The sequence below is a fragment of the Lytechinus pictus genome, chromosome 11, assembly GCF_037042905.1.
Source record: "Lytechinus pictus isolate F3 Inbred chromosome 11, Lp3.0, whole genome shotgun sequence".
Lineage (NCBI taxonomy): Eukaryota > Metazoa > Echinodermata > Echinoidea > Temnopleuroida > Toxopneustidae > Lytechinus > Lytechinus pictus.
Genome location: NC_087255.1, coordinates 29,914,582 through 29,933,701, shown reverse-complemented (window position 1 = coordinate 29,933,701; position 19,120 = coordinate 29,914,582). Strand labels below are relative to the sequence as shown.

The 19,120-nt window shown below is 37.2% G+C and overlaps 1 protein-coding gene across 1 annotated transcript in view; it reads right to left on the bottom strand.

Moving 5' to 3' along the window:
* Positions 1-11,318, bottom strand: part of LOC129271152 (uncharacterized) — a 31,316-nt gene extending 19,998 nt beyond the window's left edge. Inside the window, exons 1-7 of the mRNA XM_054908516.2 lie at positions 11,113-11,318; positions 6,231-6,311; positions 5,135-5,494; positions 4,655-4,762; positions 3,315-3,433; positions 2,884-3,118; positions 1,690-1,894 (exon numbers count right to left, since the gene is read on the bottom strand). Coding sequence (XP_054764491.2) covers positions 1,690-1,894; positions 2,884-3,118; positions 3,315-3,433; positions 4,655-4,762; positions 5,135-5,494; positions 6,231-6,311; positions 11,113-11,116 — 1,112 coding nt within the window. The 5' untranslated portion in view covers positions 11,117-11,318. The remainder of the gene's footprint in view (positions 1-1,689; positions 1,895-2,883; positions 3,119-3,314; positions 3,434-4,654; positions 4,763-5,134; positions 5,495-6,230; positions 6,312-11,112) is intronic.
* Positions 11,319-19,120: the final 7,802 nt, after the last annotated feature.

Genomic DNA, 19,120 nt, shown 5'->3' with positions numbered 1-19,120 from the left:
TATCTCGTTAAGCTGATCAATGACAATTCGTTAGTTTATACAACTAAAATAGACATATATTACTTGATCAATAGTATGTCATCCGACACAAAATCATGCCGATGGAAATCCGAGACTTCTTTAATAAAAATTCAGAAAATTTTACATCTTGATGACTTTGTATGTTCAATACCTTTACTGATTAAGCCAATGGTGATTCAATTTCATCGTCTTAGAGTTGCATTAGAGAGTTTTCGCAATTACTACGGCAGTCGCTTTCTTATAACGCAGAACATCTTTTGTCAAAAGCCCTTCAATTACAAAAACAGCCTCTGTGAACCAAAACAACAGTGTCGGTCGTCCTGGACTCTGGACAAACGAGGTATTTGCAATTTTTTGTCCGGTCCGAATATTCTGACGATCTGCTGTCCCGGTTCACCAGCTTTCGACAAAAAAAACCTGACGGCTGTCCTGATATCATAATTGGGACCTTTCGCAGTCCTCACGGACGCTAATATTAGGGTCCCCTAACACAAAAGTTAACGCTTAATCATACACTTGATTTTTAAGATTGATTGTGCATTATAGTCAATAGAATCAAACGTAGAAAACTGCTCTACAATCAATGCTAAGCTTTGTGTTACAGGGGGGTTACAGGCCCTACAGATCTGCTTTTCGTGTGCAAAATCCTTTTCCGCGACACCCACCATACATGCATGTATATTACGACTGGTGGCTGGAGATATTCGAAATGCAGGACCTAAAATAGATTATGACATGGATAAGAAAGTGGTTTTTCAAACAAATTGAGTACTTATTGAGTGAGGAAAAACTTACTGAATGAAGGCTTAGATATAGATCATTACAGTCCATCGAATCGATATTACATTTAATGTGGATTATTGGTGGATCACTGGCAATTGATTTCATGGGTCAGATCAACCTCTCCAGCCGAAAATTTCGCACGCGTTGATATGTGCACAGCATATGCAATACGTTTGAACTCGTTTCTTTTGTTTCTTTGTTTCTTTTGTTTCTTTTGTTTACTCCTTCTACACAAACGATATGCCTCTCGCACACGATGTAATGGGCATTATGTTTTACTTTCCCCAGAAATGGGGGATTAGATTCAAATTCCGGGGGAACCACTTCCATTGATGAGTGGATACCAGGCACGACCATGAGGTTTCGAAAAGTACCCTAAACAAGGGAAGCAATTCTTTTCCAGATTATGAAAATGCATCTCTTAACAAGTATTTGGCTTGTGAAGTATTGGATATATATCCCTTTTTTCAGCATTTTAAACATCGTTTTGACACCCTTATTACGTTACATAGGCCTATAAGTAACGTACCTGCCCACTCTGTCCCCTTTAACGCGTGTTCGCTCCTGGTATCCACTAATCAATGGAAGTGGGCCCCCCGGGCGGCCTCTCGAGCTCTAGGAGGAGTCAAATGTGGCTTTGGAAAGTCGTCCTCAATCGGATATATCGCTGTTACTATAGTAGCAACCAGAATTTTGCACACGAAACGCATATTGAATGTTTCCGTCGCAGATGCGAAACGAAAAAAATAATCTCATGTCACACAATTTGCATTGCAGGACAGAGTTTACGACCATGATGACGGGCCCAAAAAGTCTCTTCCAAAATCAACTACCGTCGTAAATAAGCGTGCGCGTCCTCAAACGAAAGGTCGGGATTATACTTACACGCAGTGAGCGGCGGTAAGAACCCACTGGGAGCTGATAAGGGTAGACCCACAAATATGTCCGCCAAATTCACTTTCATCACTTCCAGTTTGTAGCGAGCCAATCCATGGAAATTCACCTCGGCGCGCGTTGATACCACCAACAATCCTGTATTGGCTCGGGACATACCCGGGGCGAGTCCCGCAAATATCAGTATCAAGAAGATCTGGCGAATAGTGGATATGTTTTCGTTTTATTGTTGCGTCAACAAGAAAATTGTAAATTCCAGAGAAGAGGAGTCAATAAAGGTCAAGACTTGACGAATTAAGTGAAAGAACATGAGGTCCGATAAGTTCCGCCTTAAATTTCCTATTGTGAATTCCATTAATATATCCGATCCCATATGTGCGGAATCTTGCTGATATTATTCGTATCCACTATGTGCTTCATAATAAAGGTGCAACAATCATTGATGATCTCAAATTATCATGGCTTGAGTGGTTTCATGAAGTGAAGTAAAAATTGATGGAAATGGGGGGCGCCGGTACAAAAAATGGTTGGTCATTTTAAGGCGACCGCACACCTTACGATTGGTCTGCGACCTGATTTCAGAATAAAATGTAGTAGAATTTGATGCTAACATTGAGATTTTGAATATCTTACTGTGTAATGTTCTAAATCATCGTACGAATACCTATATTCAAATCTATGACTATGCTATCATCCTTCTTAGAATAAAAGCGAATTTAATATCTAGTCGTACTGACGTCATAGCAGTCGTACGATTGAAACTAATTTGGCCTTTACTCAGAAATAAAGGCTTGCAATCTTTCAAAATGGTTATATTAGTAGTCTTTCAATTAATTCAAACCTCAAATTAAATGATATGTTCCATTCACATTTTCAGAAAATGAGCAAAATGCGATTTGTTCCAAAATCGGATCGCGGACAGTCGTAAGGTGTGCGGTGGCCTTTAAGGATTTGTCAATATAACATAAAACTTGATACTTTTTTAATGGCATTTCTCAAACGGTTACTAGAGACATAACATCAGTGCCACCGTCAAACCTCATTTCGAAGGCTACCCTGACAAGAATATTGAATGTGCCAGAACTTCCATGTTTTACCCTGAATCAGTGAAATTTTGCAAACTATTGAATCATTAGGGCTTCTTAATACACTCATGATACACGAGAACAAATGTACATTTTGTACCTCCAGAAGGACCGAAACAGCTTCCATCTTCTTCCTGTTCATCTGTAAACATGGAGCAGTTGACAGGCCATGGACGATCGAGGGCTTGCTCAAAGGATGCCTGACATGCCCCAGTGACTGCCATACAGTCAGAGTAACACACGCGATGGGTTGGGCCGTTGTGGGGACATTCTGGGTAAAACACAGAGCACAGGAACGGGAACAGAAGATCGTGGCAAGATGAGATAGCAGCAGCCTATGATTGAAGAAAACACATTGGAACTAGAGTCATCAACATGTTAAACATGACGAGTGTCGTCAGAATTGTAATAATCAATATGACGGCACTCGTCATACTCATTCTTTCATCATCATCAACACCACAATCATCATTTTTTTCCCCCCATTTTAATAACAAACTGCCCATCAAAATAAATCTCTCTGTTAATTACGATTTGTGTGAAGCTTCCTTGTGCATCCTCAGCCGACTCTGCATTGCGATTCGGGAAAAACGTCAAATTGTAGGCCAGGTTCTCTCGACAGGGATCGAATCGAACTTGTTCACATATAGCTGGATGAACAGAAGGATAGAAATGATTACTTTTCATTAAAAATTGGGGGAAAGTCAAGATGCCGATTGTGGAATGCATAAAAATAGCAATTGCTTTGCAAGCTTTTACTTTAAACTCGGACACAAGCTCTTATTATTAGGCCAGTACATCTTCACACTTGAAGAAAAGTACTTGCTATGCATTAAACTTTGGGAAGGTACTTCACTGTTACTCTTTGCTTGCTGCTTGCCAAGAGGTGGCAAAACTTTAGGGATTCATTACTAGTACATGAGTTACGCGGGATATGAAGGGATACGTGGACACAAGCTTACAAACTTTCTAATCTGATGATGATGCAGAACAGTGCGGAAAGGGGAGAAAATCAAATGATAGCGTGAGAGCGATTTGAAGGAGGGGGAGGGGAGTAAAGGTGGAGAAAGAGAAGGAATAAAAAAAGTGTGGATGTACAAGATGTGCGGAAGAGTGTGTGTCTTTGTGAGGGGTGCGTCTGTGCGTGTGTGTGTTTTGCCTCTGAGTGAAAATGAGAGAGACAGAGAGAGAGAGATTTAAGGGGGCTCGCCCCTTAAGCTGTCGGTGAACGGAGCAGCAGGTCCCACCAGGATGTAGCTGGGGGTGAAGATGCAAGACGATACTTGTAGTGTTTTAAGATATCTTTGTCGACTTCATTACATCTATATTTTATAGTTCCAATGGAACCGTTGCTGCGCTGGCGCCATGAGCGTCTCTGGACGGTGTGTGCGCTCAATAAGACATCACTGTTATTATTTTATTATTAATAAGAGGTGTGTGATATGATAGCGATGGAAGGAAAGAGAACAAGGGAGGTTGGATGAAGCATGGATCTACTAGAGGGTCAATTAATGAAGATAGAGAGGGGGATGAGGGTTTCCGCCTTGGAGTGTGAGAGTAAATGGAGTTAGGGAGAGACAGAGGGGTAGGATATAAAAGAAACATATATTCTGTTTGGTATCAGGATATATCTTGGATCTGAAACTGTGGGTTTCTACTTATTTTTTTTTCTTTTTGGACCGTATAGTATCACAGATATCTTTTAAGGATCTGCATCCCTAATAAAAATAATCAAGAGTTTGAAAGAACACCTGGATATTATGTATAATAGGAAATACCTAAGATGTAGTGAGAAATGTATAATATTACACATTGATTCAATGCAACTCTGATAAGCATATATGAGAAATAAAAGTGTTTACAAAACTTACGACAGTATTCCTCATCAGTAAAGTCAAAACAATCGTTATTTCCATCACATCTCACAGATTCGCTGACACAGAGTCCACTGGAACACTCGATTTCACCACTGCTGCATCCTGAAATTAACAGTGAAGTATATAGATTAATGTTGTCTAACTTCAAGGTGCGTGAGGTACGTATATGTGGTTTTTGGTTCTATTAATGGCTCAAATATGTAATTAAGTAGATAAATGATCTATCATATCAGACGTAGAGAAAAGAATCACAGAATCGTGTTCATAATACCTCTCATATATTTAGACAACAACATTTTCTGTTACGTTATCTAGAGTGCTTCTGATTAAGAACTTTCGGAGTTAAATTATCTTTATATCAATTTTTTATTACACCTTCAGCACTTTGCTTCACTTTGATTTTTCCTTTTATTCAAATCAACTTTTCTGATGGGATGGACATCACCTTTAACCTTGAATATGATATAATCTTACCAGGGCTGGGTGTTGCTGTCAAGCGAACACTGAAGCCTTGGTCCACATTTGAAACATCCGTTGTCATTCTGAGCCACATCGTGTGACCGGGTGTAGTTGTTCCACTGGGGATATCCGACCCGGTCAGTTTCAGGAGCTCCCAGGAACCGGGTTCATCGGGACCGAGACCGTAACCGATGCAAAGGAAGTCGTATTCGGACTCGAGGGACAGGTCTAGCATCTGTACCTCGAGGATGTAACCTTCTGGAGCCGTGACGACCCAATTGAGGTCGAGGTTCGAATTGTAGTTGGATGGATAGTTTGGCGACGAAATGACAGTGATAGCGTCTTCCCCGAGATTTATTGTGGTGGTGTCGGCATCTGGTCAGGGAATTGATAATGATGTTAATGATAATAATGATGAAGGAGGATTATTAGTTTGTATTTGTATCTATCTATCATCGGAAATTCAAAAGTAAAACAACAAATGTACGCCTACATAACATGGATAGCAAAATATAGGTATGCAAAATAAACAATATAAAGATAAATATCAAACATACATGGAAATAAGGAAATCGGAATGATCCAGTACCGCTAATATGCCAATGGATCCCAATTTTCTCCGATGTGGTCCAAGGTGGTTGAATACTTATCGTAAGAGGAACACGTAATTTGGAAAAATTAAGCAGAAGTTAAAGCTATAAATAGTTGGTTTGTTGAAATAAAAAACACTCAGAAATTTAGCGATTCTAGTGTGATGTCTTTTTTCTGGATTCTGTATTTTTTCATGATCAATAACGTTTACACCAGTCTGATCACCGGCTCTGATCGTAGGCCTTTATTTTAGAAAGGAATGAACTTTTTTTTCTAGTTTATGTTTACTTCACTTTGAGTTTCCATGTATAAACTTTATTCAGAAGAAAATATTCCATGTTAATCTATTAAGCAAGTTCTCTTTAAGCAGTTGAAACGGAATTGGTAATTAGTGTAAAGTCGGGAATATTTATTTATCTATTATTTCATTAGAACTAATGATAGAGTAGCAAGAATAAAAACACAACACAACACGAGTACATGCAAGTGACAAATAACACAATCTACATATTGTACGTACTTGCAGATGTATACTGCAGAAAAAAGATAACCATTGCCACGAATTTCATCACCTCCAGCACTCTTCGTAATATGTTTCCTTCTGTAGAGAGATGAAATAATATTTCAGATTATGCTTCAAAGTTACAAGAATGCGTATCAATAAAGAATGTATACTATACTCTGAAAAGTTCCGGCAATTGAAAAATGAACATCATTGGGAATTTATCACTTACATTCTTGAGCTTCAGTCTTTTTTATCAGATGACAGTCTCATTAGAGTACACAAGGGAGAGCTGACAAGTTTTGTAAAGCTGTATTTGTAAGATGATTTCGAACATTACATAGTATTGGCATCACATTTTACTTCGTTTTATTCCAAATCGGGTCGCAGAGCAATCGTAAAATGTGTTTTCGCCTTAAAGGTTAAGTCCACCCCAGGAAAATGCTGACTTGAACAAATAGAGAAAAATCAAACTAGCATAGTGCTGAAAATTTCATCAAAATCGGATGAAAACTAAGAAAGTTATAACATTTTAAAGTTTCGCTTATTTTTCACTAAACGGTGATATGCACAGCTAGGTGAGTCAGTCGATGATGTCCATCACTCACTATTTCTTTTGTTTTTTATTGTTTGAATTATACAATATTTCATTTTTGTAGATTTGACAATAAGGACCAACTTGACTGAACCATATAGTATTCAACAATGCTAATTCCACATGTTGAGGGAGGAATTAATCGTTGTATCACTTGACAATGAGGATAAAATCAGAATATTTCATATTTCATATAATAAAATACAAAAGAAATAGTGAGTGGACGACGTCATAGTCTCCTCATTTGCATACCAGCCAGGATGTGCATATAACTGTTTTGTGAAATTAAGCGTAACTTTAAAATGTCATAACTTTCTTATTTTACATCCGATTTTGATGAAATTTTCAATGTTAAGCTTGTTGGATTTTTCTTTTTTTATTCAAATCAACTTTTTGTTGGGGTGGACTTGTCCTTTAATATATCTCAACAACCAACTTAATTTACTACCTTATGGCGTAAAATATGAGCAGATAGGGATGCGCACAAACATAACTGGGAACGTCGTCAAATAACTCGGCTGAACAGAAGAAAGTATAACTGATAGAACTGAGTACCAGGGGAAAACATAGGCGGTGTCAGCAGTCCAGGGTTGTTTTGGTCGAGGGCAAAGACGAATAAAGAGCGATGATCTCCAGACGGTACTGCTATCCGCATAGGCGGCAGAAGCGGGGGGACCTGTCCCCCCCTAAATTTGAGGTGGGGGGGGGACGATCTCCCCTAAATTTTTAGTTGATAACCTTTTTTTTTTTTTTTTTTTTTTTTTTTTTTTGCTTGTCAACAATTTTGTTGGTCCCCCCCCCTAAAATTTTGATTGATAACTTTTTTTTTTTTTTTTGCTTGTCAAAAAATTTTGGTGGTCCCCCCTAAATTGTTTGGCTTCCGCCGCCACTGGCTATCCGTGCTTATTATTTGCTTTTTAATGTTCAACCATGGTTCAACTGAGTTATTTTTCTGACGAATAAGATATTCTTAAAGAAATCAAAAGGTTGTGACGTGTTTACATGGCCCCTATCACAATCTGTATACTTTCCTTTCTCTCCAAATCTATCATTCTATTTCCTCCTTTCTTCATCTTTATTCTTATTTTCTCACCAAGTGAAAATCATGGGAGATGAGGGGGGGGGGCTTTGATAAAGTCAATCTCAAACGATGAAAAGCTGCGTAACCGAAAGCAACAACAACAAAGAAGAAACCTACTTTTCCAGTCAGAAAGGCGTATTTTTCACTTTGATTTTCTTTTCTTTTACAGGCGCAATTCATTGACATTAGATTTTAACTCGAAAAAGCTACTAAAATTGATACCCCAATAAAAAGAATTCAATTATGTTTATAAAGCAAAATATACCTACATAGTTGGTAAAAGCAGTGAAAATACATTGTAAACTGATTATTCACATCATTTCGACGATAGTTATTTTTGCTTCTAAGCAAACGAACAAGGATTACCGGGTTCTATATGATCCACTCTCATGGCACAAATCAAAGAGATCTGTGTGTTGGATTAGACCAAACTCTATGACATGGAATATTGAATCTTGTAAATTCATGACATCTTCCTGATTTACCTAGAATTATCCTTGAAAACCACAGAAACTCTTGGAAACTCCTAAAAATCAGGAAAAACGCACAAGTAACCTAGTAAAAGGACTGACACACTAATTCGAAATAATAATCATGTTATAGGGTGTGGCGAGTTAGCATTTTTTTTCGTTACGATTTTCCTTGTGTTCTAAAAATCATAGTATAGTTAAGGGGAGAATTTGACTAAATATCTGACATTGATGCATGAAAAGCGGGATTCTAACGACATTACTTTTATGTTCGGAAGACGGTTTAATACCTGAGGTGAGATTAACGAAAGTTTAATGCAATCCGATCAAGACTAAGGCGATCAGTATCAGGAAATTGTGTTCTTTTCAGACCTTTACCATGAAAATAAGACACTATTGTCCAACCATCGCCTTACGCGTTGGAAAAGGGGGCACGCTAATCTCTTATTTCCGAAGAGTCAAGTTTGACTCGGAATGTCGCAAGCATGCATGGGAGCAAACTCTACTTCGACTCCTTTCTGAGTACTCTGACTTGGAATTGTGCGATTGTTCAACTGATGCTACATCATTCCAATTCAAACTGATTCGTAATTTCACTCATTTTAAAAAGAGTTTACTCTCAGCTGAATGGCACAATGCAAAATCAAATTTGACTCCATAGAAATAAGAGCATAAAAAGGAACACTCAGTTGTCTCCTAGAGCCGCGCTCATCAACTGATCAATAAATATTCACCAATGACTGCATGAAATATACGATTCGGAATATTTTTTGTTTTGTTATTTCTAAAAATATCTTCTGAATATGAACAAAAATGATATAGATAACCAGTGAGAGGAAAGTTGAAAAATGAAACATTCGTTTTCTTTCTCCAACTTTCGGTCTTCGTTTTTAACTTGATACATCCTGTCCTTTACATGCAGTAAATGCAGAAAGACCAGATTGTTTACAGAAGGGCCTATTTTAGAAAAATCTCAAATAGACATGATAGATGTCATTTACCGACCCCTGTACAATAGGATATTTTCTATAAAGGTGTACATGGGTTTGGTTTGAATAGAACGACGTCTCGTAATTGTTTCCAGATGACCTCGCCGCTTACCGAGCGGTGAATGCTTACGAAACGCAGTGAATTTCAGATTTCGCAAAGGTTCGTAGAAGGTTGCAAAAGGAATGCAAAGTTTGCAAGAAAGTTCGTTAACAGTTTTCATGGTTCCCGCAAACAGTTTTTTCATTGCTAAGAAATTTAAGACCTGTTAAAAAAAATTGAGAATCTATATCTGCAAACAGTTACTAGCGTTCCAAACAAGTTTAACCGAATTGCCTGAAATATGCCTTGCGATGACTGGCGAAAGGAATTTTTTTTAAATCGTTTTCAATGGTAACTGATGGTAAATCATATTTACCCTTCGTGTTTGTACACCTTCTGAACTAACAGCTGCGATTATTCAAATTCACGCGGAAATTTTGAACATGGTTAAAATTTCCCTACGAATTGAAAAATCGTTGGTTACCTGTTTGAATTCACATCTCTTATTTAGCCTGCGGTAATCGTTCGTTTATCATGTTTATCGTTCGTGTGTTTTTGTCGCGCATAGTCCCTCATCGCGCTTTTGCCAAAGTGGACCGATCTCGAAAGAACCCTTAACGAAGCAACACGATGACAGAAACGTACAAGAACGCCCGATTTATTCCCTCGTCTTCGTTTCTAATTGCACGCCATTAGCCATTGCTCACTGTTCGTTTGTCTTATTGGGTTATATCAACCCTTCGCTCACCTTCGGCTGCAATTAACTCAAAGAGGTGAACCAAATTGATAATTGATATCATTCGCATGTCATATTTATCCTTCGCTTACCGTTCGTTGATAAAATTTGACAATAGTTACTGATCGCATGATTTGACGGAAATTTTATTTGAATTCGTTGAATTCGCGTGCATTTCGTGCATTTTCCCATTCGTCACCCTTCGTCCGCCTACATTCGGTCAGGTGTGAGGGGGCTTTTAAACGGTTGTAAGACGATATCGCTAAAAATATATTTTATTCGCCAATGATAGCGACAATATGCACACATGTTTCTTGTATAAAGATAGGCCGATCTGATTAAAAATTTGCGTCGAACGTTTCCGAACATATTTTCCTTTTAAAGCAATTTGAAAATGAATTTCTTCGCGCAAAAAAAACATTCGTAAGAGTTTGTAGCAGCTGCATAACTCTTAAGAAAAGTTAGCGAATCAATATTCACAACCTTCATTCAGTGGGATATACCGTTACACGGATTCAATTACTTTACATCATTCAATCAATACCTTCATACCAAATGATTGACAAGAAATATGACAAGAAATGTTGCTAGCAAGTCAAGGTATATGTATGTAAATTTTGCATTAACTGTAGTGTGTCTCTGTTAATGCAGAAAATAAACACGTCGTTTGTGCACTTACTATGCTTACTGTTTTTAAAAATTTCCGGAATAATACTGGCTTATAATTAACTTAAAGAATGATGATTCAGTAAATAATTTAGCCTACAAATTGCTGTGTAAACTATTCCGAATTCAGAGATACTTTCATAAAATGTGAGCTTTTGATACATTCTTTTGTGGATGGCTCCCCATGTGACAATACAGAAAGGCTCTCGTGTTTGAGAAAAGACCAAGTACTTATAAGCTGTGCAAATGTTTGTAGTGGGCCTCTTGATACAGTTTTACTTACACATGTTTATTTTAGGCAGTTCGATTATGAGTTTACTTACCCATAGCGGCAATGGACCTGGTCCGTTTATTGGCCAGTCTAGATCCAGACCTTAAGCTGAATATGGCTTTATATAGATCCTAGACAGTAACTTGGTTTGGGTCGTTCGGACACTGGCATCAGCTCAGGAGAAAGCTCCGGGAAGCTAAGTAAACCACTTCTGACTGCTGTTTCCCTCATAGATAGTTTACTTTTTATACACACCGTGAAGTCCCTTTGTTATTTTCAAGGTTTTCAGACTTAAATCAGTGAGACGTAACGGGTCCACTGATCTTCTTCAAGCCCCGCCGCTTTTTGTACCTTTACTCTTGGTTCAGATATGGAAGAGGCAAGCTGCGCTGGAAGATGTTATAAACATGTTCAACGGTAACCACACTTGTATGTCTTTTCCTGAGAATAATAACTGTGACAAATACAAACATTCTCATTTATAAAATAAAAGTATATCTTATTGGCATTGAATGGTACCTTGATGTTTCTCGTTTTTCCGATGATATAATATAGATAGAGTGAGAGAGAGAGAGAGAGGCAGAGAGAGAGAGGGAGAGAGAAATTTGATAAATGCAAACAGCTTGTGGCAACTCTCTTGTAAATGATAAATAGTGAAACAAATGAAAATGAGAGAATGATAGATGCGAAAGTTAAGAAAAACCTTCTTTTTTTCAATGCAAATTAACTTGGCATGCTAAGAGAATGATCGGTTGACCCGTTACGTCTCTATGATTTAAGTCTGAAAGCCTTAAATTATAACAAAGGGATCACTTCACGGTGCTCTTGCTTATGTCAATGGCCTATTATCTGTAAAGGGTAACAGCGAACATGATCATGGTAAATCTGTGTGATCTTTGAGGGCAGTCAGAAGTGTTTTATGAGCTTCCCTGTGTGTTTGCAGCTATGAAAACTATTTATGAACTTTATGCAACCTTTACGATCCTTTTGCAACCCTATACGGGCACCTTAGCGAAATCAAAAATCGCTACGTTCGAAAGCATTCGCCTCTTGGTTAGATAGTTTATTTTCATTTGGTCGAATATATACTTCATCCAATTACCAACTCGTCTACTATCATTTGGTCTACCATCAGTTCGACAATTATCCACATGGTCTAATTTTCATTTCGTCTACTAACCAGTTGGTCCAAATAGCCATTTAGTTCATATAACACTTGGGCTAATTGGACTTCGTGTAAATTTGGCAAATGAACGAAAATAAAATGGATATTAGACCGACTGATTATGAGACGAAGTGATGGTTGGACCAATGGTCATTATATCAAATGGTTGTTACACGAAATGTTGATGGACGGAATGGCATTAGACTAAATGAAGGTAGAACATGTGATGAGTGGACGAGTTGGCAACAGACGAATTGGCAATTTACCGGTCAGATACCCCAAAGCGGCGAGGTCATCCGAAAAAACGAGACGTCGTTCTATTCAAACTAAACCCAGTAAAAAAATAAATAAACCTCTATAGAAAACATCCTATTGTACCGGGGTCGATAAATGGCATCTATTCGAGATTTGTCTAAAATAGGCCTTTCTGTAAACAATCTGGCCTTTCTGCATTTATTGGATGTAAAGGGCAGGGGTAGATATCAACGTCCAGCCTAAGAACTGGATATAATAAGCACTTTTTGTAACCGTAAACAAATTGGTTTCTAACTAATCAATTGACGCGAGCGCGAAGTGCGAGCTGAAAAGTTTTGATATTTCAACCTGAAAACTAGACATTTATCTTAGGTAACCAACTAAAAAATTGATGCGAGCGCTACGCGCGAAATTTTTATTGTTATAATTATGTTACCTAAAAGTTGTTCTCTAACTTTTTCCTGTCCCTGGTCAGCCCAGTCCGTCCTCACTATCGGTACAGAGATCTCTAAAAGTCGCATTGAAAAATCACAATTTACCGATAAAAGTGTACAGTTTAATTGACATTTACCGACAAAGATGGTGGAACTAAAAAACCGAATCAGTTGGAAAAGCCTCTTTACCCGACAGTCTGCAGTCCAGTTTTTGTTTTCCTCTTTCTCTTCAACTCTTTTTTTACCTTCCCCCTTTTTTCTTTCCTTTTTTTTCGCTTCCTTTTTTTTTTGCTTGTGACTCGTCAGGGGGGGGCAGTCTGCCCCAGTGGCGTACCTAGGATTTTCCACAGGGGGGGCAAAACCGTCCGCCAAAAAATTTGACAAGCAAAAAAAAAAAAAAAAAAAAAAAAAAAGGTCTTCGATCACAAATAAGGATTTCGTTCCAGAAAAAAATTGACAAGCAAAAAAAAAAAAAAAAAAAAAAGGTCTTCAAGCTCGTCAGGGGGGCATTAAAGGTCTTAAAGCTCGTCAGGGGGGGCAAAAAAGGTTTTTCAAGTCCGTCAGGGGGGGCAAAGATACGTTTTTGCATGGGTCGTGACTCGTCAGGGGGGGCAGAGTGCCCCCCTGCCCCCCCCGTAGGTACGCTAGTGGTCTGCCCCCTGCCCCACCCCCCTTAGGTACGCTAGTGTCTATATTCTTTATTTTATATTCATAATAAAAATATTCCCAAGCCTCTATTCATTCCGTAAATACATCATGGTCATGGACCTATATACTACTCTGTTAGTAGGTCAATGAGTACATGCAGTAACTGGTGAATTAATGATGGCTCTTTCCATTCCTCTAAAATTTCACAAAATTCCAGTTTTGGGTAAATCATAGTATATTAAAAAAAAAAAACATGAATTACAACTAACATCGGATTGAATTTCCTTGCCAATTTGATTTTTTTACACACCGACAGTAATCATTGCTTTAAATGCGAGTTTCCTTTAGCTCTCTCTCTCGCTTCATAACTAAAGAAACTCATCTGATTATATTTTTTTCTTTACCTTATTACTTCAATAGAAGTAACATAAACTCAGTGCACACAAATTATAACTTCTGAGCCGACTTTATAGGTTGGATTTTCCTGAAGAACAGCAATACGAACATTTTATTTCGTTTGATATTTTCGACTATTTTCCATAACGAATTTAAATACATGTAACTCCATAGTTATGATAGTCTAGTAGACAATATTTATAATTTCATGGGTTTCAAGAAGTTATAAGATTGCAACAACTTGGTTTGTTACATAACTGACCAATGGCGTTTTGCGCCAAGAATGGGGTCAGACGTGACTTAAAGGGCAAAATTTCTCTAAAACTGCGAGAGAGAGGAAACGAAAGTGCATTTTTCAATACAAAATATATTATTTTGTCGATGACCTACTATTTGAAAATAATATTGTGCATGCTTCAACATTTTCCATTCCTTTTTCTTACTTTTTTTTTCTTTCTTTTGTCATGAAACTTGTGGTCCATGGCTCCTAAGTCCCCATCTGTACACCAGAGTGACTGGACACCGGTGCCTTTTTCCTGAAAGGGGAAGGTTACTTTGAAATGTTCAAGCACATAAGTGATTGAGCGACGGAACTGCTTTTGGAATGTTTGGTGGCTTTCTTGTATGTTTGATTTGAATTTAAAGCTGTGGTAAACACTTTAGGTCGATTTCATGAAAAATATGCAATGAAAATTTACAGGAAAAAGGTAGGTCTACTCTCCCCTCCCCAAAAACAATAAAAACAAAGATCACATTATTTTAGTTGACCTTGCACCTCAAACAAATTAGCCTGGCCTGCTGGTACCGTCTCCGTATTCCCTTTAATTTTAGCTTAGTTTTTGTCTAAAGAGAATATTTTGCTCCAATGTAATATCATAGAGTTTTACATCTTCTCATAATACCATTTCCCCCGTCAAAATCACACACACAACCACTTCTGTGTACTATCATTAGACCATAATGCTAAGTCGTTTAAAATTTTTTTCATTTGAAAAGGGAGACTTATACTATGGACCTATTACTGGTTATATGTCATATGGGCCAGATTAGGTTTCATATATACATCCCATAATTGGAAAAAAAACAATAGGTCCATGCTTATACAGTGCGTATAAAAAAAAAGTTTACACTTACAAAAAATCCTGTAAAATTATACATTTGTAATATCCTGAAGATTTTTCAACATTTTAACATTGGTACAAATCCATTTAAGCAAATGGCGATATACTGTCGAAAAATATTTCCGCTTGAGTGAGCACAACTTACTTTTGAAAAGTTAATGAAAAATGATTTGCGCAGAACTTTGAAATAGCTATATGCAAATAAAAGTAGACCTTAATCCCGACATGAAGAACACATGGAATTTAGCTAGTAAAATTGATTTGAAGACATGAAGATATCTTTTACCCTTTTCAACTTGTTTCCTTGCCAAAACACTTCGATAGAGTACTTTGCGCCCTACCCTACTCCCCCACACATCTAGGCCGTCGTGAAGATATTTGCTATTTACACTGAGTTGTGATTTTCACGAAATGGCGTAGGCTTGATATTCATTAAATGATAAAAACTTAGTGAAAAAATGCTGGAGATGTCTGATATAAACTTTTGATTCATTCAGTTATGTCCTCAGATCCAGCTGGCACAAAAAGGGTAAAGGTTGTGCTTAATAAGTGTTGAAATTTCAATTTGGGTGGCAAAATTGTTACAAAATGCTTGAATGTATCCGTTTTATTTCAATTGACTAAAAGTGCAGGGAAATGTATGAGAAATGTTTCGCAGGGTAAGTTTGATTTCATCCTTTCCCCTTGACACAGCGTGAAAACGAGCATTTCTGCGCAAACAGATTTCTGCGAGCTTTACAAAAATGGACAGTGCTGCTCACTCAAGTGTAGCATTCTGTCAAAACTTTTACTTTCATTATTTTGATAGATGAGACCCAAACCAAGAATATATATGTGACAAAAATTACCCACATGATACGCACTGTAGAGTAAATTGTAAGGGAGCACAGTGCAGTAAGTATGTTTCAGAATATGTCCAAATATTTAACAAATTTGTTCATACAGAGAACGGAGTGTCCATTCATACCATACTGGTTCATTGTACTACATAAAATATGAAAGAGGGATGAAAATAATGTCATTTGTATATAAAAAGGTATCCTGTCAATTACGAGAACAGCAACCGAACGATAACTTATATTAAAGTGGCAACTATACAGATCTCGACTGCACGTTGAAAAACACAGCAACGCCCGAAATTCTTACTTCTATTCATAGAGCTATAGCTCTATGCTGTATTGTGTATATTCTGTATGTGTATAATACAAGAATCCATTTTTATTTCACATTATTCAGTAATGTCCCCTAAATAGTGAATAACCCATGCGTCACTAACGAGGTGTCGCGAAATATTTGGTACCTGGTATGAATTATTGAAGTAAACATCTTTAGTGACAGCATTAGGTAGTTTTGGAATTCTGTATGAAGGAATTCTGTATATGAAGCAATTATTGAAAGTTGTGAAGCGGCATAATTCGATAGTCAGACAGTAGTAAAGTTATGAGCACATTATATATTTTTCCTACAAGCTGGAAGAGAATGTTAGATTATATTTTTCCATTTTCATTCACTCGCTTTGCATTTACGTTAGCGCAGATCACCTTTGTGATGTCAAATGCCTTTAGATTTTCCCGCTTTTGATGTTGGTGGAAATATTTTACTCACCTTTTTATTTCATTTTAGAAACTGCCCTGTTAACATAAACAATGGTCAGTATTCATTGATGTGTCATTTCAAGCATTTTACCCAATTCAATTCATATACTTCAATCACAATAAGAATATACATATTATATAAAGATTACAAGTATTAAATGAACACCATGATATATTTAACTAAACAAAACACATACACATTTATTGTGGATGGGGACAGCTACAGAAGAACAAATCTTATTGGTTAGCTGCCCCTGGGAAGCCCCTGGGAAATAAAATTGAGATAAAGGTTTAACCCCCCCCAAAAAAAAAAACACCCCCAAACAGGCACGAAAAATACAAGCCTGAGTTTCAAGTATTAGTTATTTGACAGTCAAAAAGGTATAATTTTGTCCTCATTTTAAAGCATTGTAGTGGAGGACTTGTTCGAATAGGAGGGGGTAGAGATTTCCGCAGACCATATAGGGCCTTGACATAAATGGACTGTTTTGAGAACATGGAAATTAGCGAAGTTTCTGGAGCGAGTTCTTAATACATAGCATTCGTTTTCGAATGTACCAAGTTTGTCATAATAGAAAGGCAGGATGGAAAAAAAATGTCATGCATGTTTACAATAATGCTCAATCATGTGATTGAAATAATTGTTTACCGCAAGGATCATCCATATGACAATGTAAGTGGGCGTACTCACACAATAAAATAAACGAAGTGCAAAATCAAGGCACATGATATTTTTGCAAGGAAATAGTCATGTACCCGTTATGAACTTGTTCGTGGTACTCATTGTCCTCGACCGCCCATCTCAATTTTAAATCTCGATCACTGGGAACTTTAAACAGTTAGGTCCACTGGTTCGTTGGGGTTGTAAGGGTGCTTTGCTTCTTATTTTTAAGGATGTATTTTTTCATTTTATTGTTTATGATTTCTGTTATAAAAGTGAATCCCTTTTATGTTAAATGATGCTTAAGTTGACAAAATATGAACTAATATTCAATTATAGACTCACCTAGAAATCTTATACATGAAAATAACTTGGATGAATGATGTGATGACTAAATCTTTCTAGAGGAGATAGCAATTAACCTCACTTGCATTTCGCTGTGTTGTGCATATAAGTGTTTTTTTTTTTATTATTATATTATTCAAATCCACTTTTGATGTGATGAACTTGTCCTTTAATTCGTATTACATCACGGTTAGTCTGCTCTATATTCCATGCACGCAGTGAGCGTATGAAATGTGATTTTTTTCTTTTATCACATGCGTTGAAGTCATCTTTGGGAAAGAGTGGATAAAGAAGTATTATGAAGTATGCCATTAAAAACCCCTTTACAAACATGACAAAACGATATTAAAAAAAAAGAATCTTATGAATCTGAATCAGTGCACCAAAACACGAGCTTCCATTCTTGCCTTTTATTTCCAAGGATGCAAAATTAAAATGCTTTTTCTGATTGTGTACCAAGAGGAATAAATATGATGAAGTAATCTCGAAGCTCTTTCAAATTTCAAAAAATAGGACTGCAGATCGATAAAAAAGAATATCGTGTCGGAAGCATATTGTCGGGGGCAGTTTAATATGAGACGGGTCAACATTCCTGCAGGATAGAACACAGTGCACGTGCCACAGTGTCCTCGGTGAGTTCAGGGGCCATATATCACATATATACAGGGGCGGATCCAGCCTTCGCCAATAGGGGGGGGGGGGTCAATTTCAGTCAATTTCAGCTCTATATTTCCAGCAATTTGTAGAAAAATTGTGAGGTGGATATGAGCTGATATTTTTAATTATAATTACTTAGAGTTTTGACATAGGACCGGGACATCCTTAGGACGTGTCATCATATGAAAATGATGACTGTCTTTCTATTCCTCTTGCTAAGCGCGAGATGAAACAAAAGGGACAATTTATTTATTAAATTAATATCTTATTCATTAATGCCTAATAAGGGCGCAAAATCTGATGATATCATGGCCTGAAAACTGGACATTTCAAGCACTTTTGTAATTGTAAATAGAATGCATCATTTAATATATTTTTAACCATTAATGCGAGCGCAAATTAATATACACTGTCATGAAAAGGGGATTTTAAGTAGTTTGTTGTATTAACTCGCCAATCAAAATGCGAGCGTGCAGCGCTAGCTGATACGTTTTGACAATCAGACCTGAAAAGGGATATTTTGAAAGCTTTATGGAATACACGAAAATAATAGGTACCTGACAAATCAAAATTTTTTTTTGGGGGGGGGAAGGGGGTAGATAATGTCCCGAAGTGCATCCATATATGCCAGTCTTATCCCATGTCAAATCACGGACTGTATGGTTTACAATCATGTCACTGTGATCGTAAGTTTTTAAAAGGAATTGACCAACCCCCCAAAAAATAATAATAGAATTGATCAACAGAAAGGGGAATGAATTAAAACAGAAAAATAAAACTGTG